At 41.4% G+C, this 8,783-nt stretch overlaps 1 protein-coding gene across 5 annotated transcripts in view; it reads right to left on the reverse strand.

Moving 5' to 3' along the window:
- Nucleotides 1-3,094, reverse strand: part of LOC112235066 (copine-9) — a 76,459-nt gene extending 73,365 nt beyond the window's left edge. For all 5 annotated transcript variants that reach the window (XR_006079120.1, XR_006079122.1, XR_006079121.1 and 2 more), the window contains exons 1-2: nucleotides 2,762-3,094; nucleotides 319-359 (exon numbers count right to left, since the gene is read on the reverse strand). Coding sequence is in view for 2 of the 5 variants with exons in the window: in XM_024403458.2 (XP_024259226.1) it covers nucleotides 319-359; nucleotides 2,762-2,841 (121 nt within the window). In the remaining 3 variants the exon portion in view is untranslated. The remainder of the gene's footprint in view (nucleotides 1-318; nucleotides 360-2,761) is intronic.
- Between the last annotated feature and the right edge of the window lie 5,689 nt (nucleotides 3,095-8,783).

The raw sequence follows: 8,783 nt of genomic DNA on the forward strand, positions 1-8,783 counted from the left end.
TGCTCCTCAGTCTTCAATCAGCTGTTTTAAATGGTTATGATGGGAGTTTTATTTTCATGACAGTCTTCATCTAGAACTGTTGGTTACACAGTTACACAGAAATACAGTAACTGTACAAGCCCTGTATCTGGATAAAACAAACGGCTTTATAAAAGAATGTGCTTAATGGAATGTTCATAACATCCAGTCCCTGAACTAACTCTGAACAAAACCAAATCAATTTACTTGAGTATATTCTGGAAAGACAGAACATACGCATGGAATTCCACACAGTCTTATCAACATTCACTCAAAAAGATGAAGTGGAAGGACACATACCAGGATCAGACTTGGAGAATGTGTCCACATGCAGAAGATCCCTATGGAAATAACATACAGGGGAAAGAGAAGAGGGGGGGAAATAACTATTAAATCAGACATTTCTTTCTCATAAAATCTATTCAATGTCACTACAGCATCCACTTGAACATTTTTCTATGAAGACTTTGTTTGCTTGTTAGTACATCATTTCTCATGGAAAACACCTTGACATTAAACACCTGTTATTTTCCCTCATCAAAACAAAATGTATTACATACAGGTAACTGCCAAAATAATGGAAAAACCAACATACAGAGTCGTAATAGGACATTGGGCCACCACGATCCGCCAGAACAGCCTCAATGCACCTTGGCATCATAGATTCTCCAAGTGTCTGGAACTCTATTGGAGGGATGCGACACCATTCTCCCACGAGAAATTCCATCATTTGGTGTTTTGTAACATTATCAGTCATAGTAACCAACTCTTTCCTCCGCAGATGAGGACAGCCTCCTGGGACAATTTCTATATAGTCGTTATTTGAGTGACTGCCATTGGGTTCATGGTTCATATTATATCAAAGGGGGAAACAACTATTCCCCATGAAAGAAATGACAAAGACACAGGGTCTCTGTTGAGCTCTGGACCAGTGAGCTAAGGTACATTTGCCCCACAGCTGGCATGTTTTCCAAAGGTCTTCCTTTTAGGTTGGCAGTTTGCCAGGTGCAAAAAACACATAAAGGAAATGGGTTGTTGAGAGGCAGACAAATTAAATCAATGCTGTGCCTGATTGTGTATTCTCCTAGCAATGTTCTATTAGATATGATAAGAGGAGACGTTGCAGATGTGTCTCACAGAGAACGATCCTTGTTTCTAAGCATGGAGGAAATCCAAAATTAAGGCTTAGTAATCTCCTAGGAGGCACCAGCAGCCGATCCATTCATTATTCAGGGTCAGGGAGGATTATTGTTTGGTGCCAGTGGTGGCTGGGGTTGTGACCATGGATTTCTGACCATCAGAGACATATTTTTTTTTAGGACAGACGACACAAAGACCACTCAGCCAATAGTGTATAATCGCACAGGATATGAGGAAATGTTCTTAATTCGCTCTCCAACAGAGAAACGGACAGCCACCACAATCCCAGATCCACATTCTCAATTTTGATCAACAAATGTGAGACTTGAAATACTACTACAGTATGACATTCTCTGTCTGTATTAGATATGAGGAATGTAACCTGGCCAGTAGGATGAGTTGCTACAGGTTAGTGACAGGGGTCTCAGGGACCATTGAACAGCCTGAAGGGACAATACAGTATAGATACCTGCTAACAGTCTACATCTCTTTTTTCATGTAGGATATAGACTTACTTGACAGTTCATGAACACACGGCACTGGTCATAGTGTTAGAGGCCCCTTGTAAACTCAAGTTAGTTTGTCAGATGCCTTGTGAAACCTCTATATGTGCTGTTGGTTTTGTACAGTAGTACTGTAGGTTACGCAACATCAACATTTATCTGTCTCAGTGTGATTCGCCACTGACCTTTCCGGGAAATAACATGTCTGAAAACAAACACGTACTACTGTGGAAAACACTGGAACGGCTGAGACCTAGAGAGCTGAACATTTTTCACATTTTGTCTCCCAAAAACAGTTAGTCCATTTGTTTCCTGAGCTATAACATACGGTACTTACCTGTATAGATCATATTGGACCTGCCATTGTATGAATTTATTTCTAAATCGATTGATAAATAACCCAACGATTTTCAGATTATATACAGTGCCAGGGCACTAATGCACACTGCAAACTGATGTGATTAAACATTTTACTGTGAAAAGGATGCCAAGGGGGCAACAGGCAAAATATGCTATTGCGGGCCGTGTGCAGAGGTATGTAGAGGAGCTTGCTTATTATTGAGGTACTGTATTTAGAGGATATAATGGCAGACATGTTCATGAAGACAATTAGGTGCAAAATGTGGGTATATACATTCCACACATGTAGAGTAGCCAAGCTCTATTGTATTTATGGTTTTAGGCTATACCTGCTTGAGGTGATTAATCAATGGCCACACCACAACATTATCCAGTCTTGGTGCCTGGCACCTCTATCACTGACTACACAGGGCTGATGTACAGTCAGTCACATCTTGGCACACCTTCGAAGGTGTATCAGGAAAGAGGTTAATAGGTATGCAAGAGGTGAAACAATAGTTTTATCATACTTCTACTGGATGCTTGAGATTCTAAAAATGTTGACTAAATTAAGCGATATCTAACTTGGTATGCAAACTTAAGTAACTTGTTAACACAGAAAATGTGCTCTAAATAATGATAATCAAATATTAGCACACATCTCATCTGCATGTTGTGAAATAATTTCGATACAAGACCTTTCACTGTATAGAAGACATCGTCCTGTAATTTTACATTTCATCATACATTCATGTCCTTACCTGCATGACACGGTAACTTCTATTTTAGTAGCAGGAACGATGTTGTTCAGCGGATCGAACTCCCCTATTGATGCCATCATCGCGACTCTGAAGTTTATCTCTTTAAATTTGCACGTGTCAAGCTATTCTGGTGAAATATCTCAAGAATATTATCGACCATTAACTTTAAATCAGACCACAAGTTAGCGGTAGAGACATATCTGTCTTCATTGAGTTTTGGAAAGAAGCGCGTCGTAGATTAAAGACATTGCATTGGAGAGAAAAGCAATTTATCCTTTACGCCACCGTGTAGTTTAGAGGAGGACTGAAGCGCGTGCCTCTCGGTACCGATGGATTCCCCTCAATTTATATTCCTCCAGTGCTTTCGACAGGTGGTGTTAGAAGCACGGTATGCACTTTTGCTCAAGGTATTTCTTTGGAAAATATTGTATTTGTTTCTTTCGCTGATATCATTTCAACCTTGAATGGTTTGTTTATTTGATATATTTGTTGTTTCACACATTTTAAAATTATTGCGTTGATTGACACGAACAGACAGTCGTCATTGTATCCTGTATAATTAAGCAACAAAGGCATATTCAAATGTTGGTTATTTTTGTCCTGGATACAGAACTAAAATAAGTCTAATTCTGAAACACATTTGTTCATCTGAGAACTTATTATTTAGTAGCATGAATAATTTATAATTTCCCTCTACCAAAACAGGCCACCTAGTCTGTGTTTATACAGGCAAGCCCTGTTCTGATCTTATTCCCACTAATTGGTCTTTTAACCAATCACATCAGATCTTTTCACTTGAGATCCTTTACAGAGCTGATCTGGTTGGTCAAAAGACCAACTAGTGAACGAAAAAAAATCAGAATTGGGCTGCCTGTGTAAATGTAGCCCCAGTAATGCAGACTGTGCGTTTTCCCACTGGGCACACACTGGTTGAATCAATGTTGTTTCCACGTCATTTCAATTAAATTAGGTTGAACCAACGTGAAATAGACGTTGAATGGATGTCGGTGCCCAGTGGGTTGTTTGTATAGGGTTAGTGTTCACTCACGGCCATATCTCCATGTTACATTGTGTGTTTACCGAAGACAGACAGAAGACACACGGAAGACAGAGGTGATTGACTACCTGTGCTAATTAGCTATCTAGCATGCTCCAAACACCTGTTAAAACAGTCTACAGTAAATGTTTATTTTGCATTTGTGAAATTATTTTGATGTGATATGAAAGTATGTTTCTAGAACCATATCACAATTGAGAATCGATTTGCGTTTAGATGGAGTATTTGGCTGTTTTGACTCCCAGAGCCAGTCTAACTCTGAAAATAACATCCCACTGGGCACACACTGGTTGAATCAATGTTGTTTCCACATCATTTGAACAAATTTGAGTTGAACCAACGTGGAATAGACGTTGAATTGACATCTGTGCCCAGTGGGATATAAAGTCATTGGACCTTGTGAATGAACAGAAGGCTTGCCTAAATTCCTTCAGAGTACATTCTGGGGCTAAGGCAACCTAGTCTCAGAGGTAGTTAGAGTTATGGATCACAGTGGAATTTACTATGATCATGTTTGCCTTTTTTCTGCTTACACCAAATTGTTGATAAACAAATACATAAACATGTAAGACGGTTTAATTGAATCCAGCCACTTTTTTGAAAGTAGGTTGTTTTGATAATCGGGTAAGATTGCTTCAGGGACAGCAAACCTTTAGAATGGAAACCCACCTGACTTGGGGTCCATTATAAGTACTGACACTGGGAGGGGATGGAGCTTCAACTGAGAGAGGCAGAGAGAAGGCCCAGTTGTGTGTGTTCTCTTCTTACCACATCCTTTTCCCCAATGGAACCCAAAAGGGAAGGTTTGAGGATGAAGATAAAGGGAAGGTTTGAGGATGAAGGTAAAGGGAAGGTTTGAGGATGAAAATAAAGGGAAGGTTTGAGGATGAAAATAAAGGGAAGATTTGAGGATGAAGATAAAGGGAAGGTTTGAGGATGAAGATAAAGGGAAGGTTTGAGGATGAAGATTAATGGAAGGTTTGAGGATGAAGATAAAGGGAAGGTTTGAGGATGAAGGTAAAGGGAAGGTTTGAGGATGAAAATAAAGGGAAGGTTTGAGGATGAAAATTAAGGGAAGGTTTGAGGGTGAAAATAAAGGGTAAGTCTGAGGATTATTATTTTTTAACCTTTTATTTAACTTGGCAAGTCAGTTAAGAACAAATTATTATTTTCAATTATGGCCTTGGAACAGTGGGTTAACTGCCTTGTTCAGGGGCAGAACAACAGATTTTACCTTGGCAGTTCAGGGATTTGAGCTTGTAAACTATTGATTACTAGTCCAATGCTCTAACCACCAGGCTACCTGCCACCCCAGCTAAAATGGGTTTTGAGGATGAAGGTAAAGGGAAGGTTTGAGGATGAAAATAAATGGTAAGTCTCAGGATCATTTTTTTTAACTAGGAAAGTTGGTTAAGAACAAATTCTTATTTACAATGACGGCCCACTGGGGACCAGTGGGTTTTCTGCCTTGTTCAGGGGCAGAACGACAGATTTTTATCTGTGTCAGCTCGGGGAGTCAATCCAACAACTCTTTTGGTTATTGGCCCAACACTCTAACCACTAGGCTACCTGCCACCCCAAAGATAAAGGGAAGGTTTGAGGATGAAAATAAAGTTTTCCAGAAGCACTGGCTGCAGTAGGGGGAAAAAACTAATCACATCCATCATTAGAGATGATGCGTTTCCCTGTATGAGTTATTTATTTTTGAAGTAGCCGAGTGTTCAAACAAGGAACACGAAAACAATTTAGTTCTCACTTAATCAATTACAGAGAGGTGTAGTGAGCAGTGTTGTTGAGATGATTCACTGCTACAAGCAATCAGACAGACATAATCAATTAGACTTCACTAAAATAGGAAAATACGAGACGGAAGATAAACCTCTGACCACCCGGACCCATTTAATGACATACACAAACAAGATGACATATTGTTATATTGAATAGAATAATAATACACTCCCTCATCCTTAGTCCACTTCAGCTCTAATTGACAGTGAATGTGATGGTATCTTTGCTCCGGTCGCTGACGTGAGTAAATGAAGACGGATAGATGTTATTTATACCTGCTGGCTGTGTGCACACTCAATTTGGCAGCTGATCATGCAAAAATTGAAATTCTTCACGCCAAAAAAATTAACTGAGGGAGAAAGAGAGAAAGAGAGAGGGGGAGAGAGAGAACGACAGATTACGGTAGGGTAGTAAAAGAGGGAGAGGACATAGTTACCTGCCCATTTTCCACTTTTCTCTTTTTTGGGAGCATCTATATCTTGCAGGGTGACAGAATGATAAACTCTGCTTTGGCCTCACTGGCTACATCTGTCTGCTGGGAGATTTAATTGTCCTCTGGGTGGATTCCTGTTTCCTCTCACAGACCAGGGGCTAGCAAGGGAAGAGAGAACCCAGGCGTTAAGTTATTGTCAGTACACCTGCCAACAAAGGGCTGGTGGGGTTCTTATACCCTTGAGATGCCAGTGCACCAGCTAGTTCTTAGCCCTGACAGAGGAGGTAAACAATGTTCCACAGTGGCCTAATTCCCTATGAACACTGCAGGGAGAAAGACTATCCCTGGTCCTTATTGTCCTCATCATCCTATGCACTCTTACAATGCAACCGCATCCATAACAGAAGTCTTGCTGGAGTCAAATTCATACTGGCCACATGGGCAGTTGTCAGCTCAGAGAATAGCCTGGAGTTCTCATCAGTTAAAGTCACTATTCATCACGTTATATCATATATCTGTTCCCAAACACCAACCCACAGATATTTTAAGGCTTCAATCCAGCTAAATGTCTAGTACCGATTAGGCCAGTTTGGATGCTCAAAATAGGGCACTCCACTACAATCTCCACAGGGTAGATACTGAAGTACACCCCCCCCACACACACACCCCCACACAACAAGGTAAGGTGCAATCAGGCATGAAGTGTATAATGGGCAGGACTGAGATAGAGAGTGGAGCTTGTGAGTCAGAATTAATGAAGCAATGTACAACTGCAAAGTTCTATTGGCTGCACTGGGTTCTGTTGGCTGCACTGGGTTCTGTTGGCTGCACTGGGTTCTGTTGGCTGCACTGGGTTCTATTGGCTGCACTGGGTTCTGTTGGCTGCACTGGGTTCTGTTGGCTGCACTGGGTTCTGTTGGCTGCACTGGGTTCTGTTGGCTGCACTGGGTTCTGTTGGCTGCACTGGGTTCTGTTGGCTGCACTGGGTTCTGTTGGCTGCACTGGGTTCTGTTGGCTGCACTGGGTTCTATTGGCTGCACTGAGTTCTATTGGCTGCACTGAGTTCTATTGGTGGGCGGGGGTATTTCTGGCTTACTCTAGTTATTCATAAGATAGTGCCACCCCACTAGGCAAAAACTGGTTGCATCATCATAGTTTCCACATAATTTCAACAACAAATATTACGCTTTTCTCCCAACTGTTAACCTAAATCCAATGACGCAGTGACATTTGTTGGTTGAATTCACGTTAGTTGACATCTCAACCAAATGTAAACCTAAATTAGATGTTGAAATTACATCTGTGCCCAGAGGGACAGGCACTCCCACACAGAACCTAGATTCCATAATCCTTTAAGAACCGTCTCAACCCCCCCCACCCACCCCCACCCCCATCACTGACAACATTGTGTGCGTTTAGCAAAGCAAAACTAGCGCCGATTCCTAAATCAAGTGTCAATCCCACACACACCCACATTTTCAAGTATTCTATGCTGAAATAAGTTAGCAATTTATTGCATTATAATGATTTGATGCCATTCACAGCATGATACTGGAGTGTGAAACCTTTGATGGTATATCTATCTACAGTGCATTCAGAAATTATTCAGACCTCTTACCTTTTTCCACATTATAAGGCTGTAATGTTACGTTACAGCCTTATTCTAAAATGGATTAAATTTTTTTTTAATCCTCATCAATCTACACACAATACCACATAATGACAAAGTGAAAATAGGTTTTTAGACATGTTTACAAATGTATTAAAAATAAAAACAGAAATACCATATTTACATAAGTATTCAGACCATTTGCTATGAAACTCAATATTGAGCTCAGGTGCATCCTGTTTCCATTCATCATCTTTGCGATGTTTCTGCAACTTGTTTGATGTTCACCTGTGGTAAATTCAATTGATTGGACCTGATTTCGAAAGGCACACACCTGTCTATATAAGATCCCACAGTTGACAGTGCAAGTCAGAGCAAAAACCAAGCCATGGGGTTGAAGGAATTATCCGTAGAACTCCGAGACAGGATTGTGTCGGGGCACAGATCTGGGGAAGGGTAAAAAAAAATGTCTGCAGTATTGAAGGTCCCGAAGAACATGATGGCCTCCATCATTCTTAAATGGAAGAAGTTTGGAACCACCAAGACTCTTCCTACAGCTGGCCGCCCGGCCAAACTGAGCAATTGGGGGAGAAGGGCCTTGGTCAGGGACGTGACCAAGAACCCGATGATCACTCTGACAGAGCTCCAGAGTTCCTTTGTGGAGATGGGAGAACCTTCCAGAAGGACAACCATCTCTGCAGCACTCCACAAATCAAGCCTTTATGGTAGAGTGGCCAGAGGGTAGCCACTTCTCAGTAAAAGGTATGTGACAGGCCGCTTGGAATTTGCCAAAAGGCACCTAAAGAACTCTCAGACCAAGAAAAACAAGATTCTCGGGTCTGATGAAACCAAGATTGAACTCTTTGGCCCGAATGCCAAGCGTTGCGTCTGGAGGAAACCTGGCACCATACCTACGGTGAAGCATGGTGGTGCCAGCATCATTCTGTACGGATGCTTTTCAGCGGCAGTGACTGGGAGACTAGTCAGGATCGAAGGAAAGATGAACGGAGCAAAGTACAGAAATATTTTGATGAAAACCTGCTCAGGACCTCAGACTGGGGTCCTCCAAAAGGACAACAACACTAGCCACACAGCCAAGACAACGCAGGAGTGGCTTTGGAACAAGTCTCTGAAT

This window comes from Oncorhynchus tshawytscha, linkage group LG16 (genome assembly GCF_018296145.1).
Source record: "Oncorhynchus tshawytscha isolate Ot180627B linkage group LG16, Otsh_v2.0, whole genome shotgun sequence".
NCBI lineage: Eukaryota > Metazoa > Chordata > Actinopteri > Salmoniformes > Salmonidae > Oncorhynchus > Oncorhynchus tshawytscha.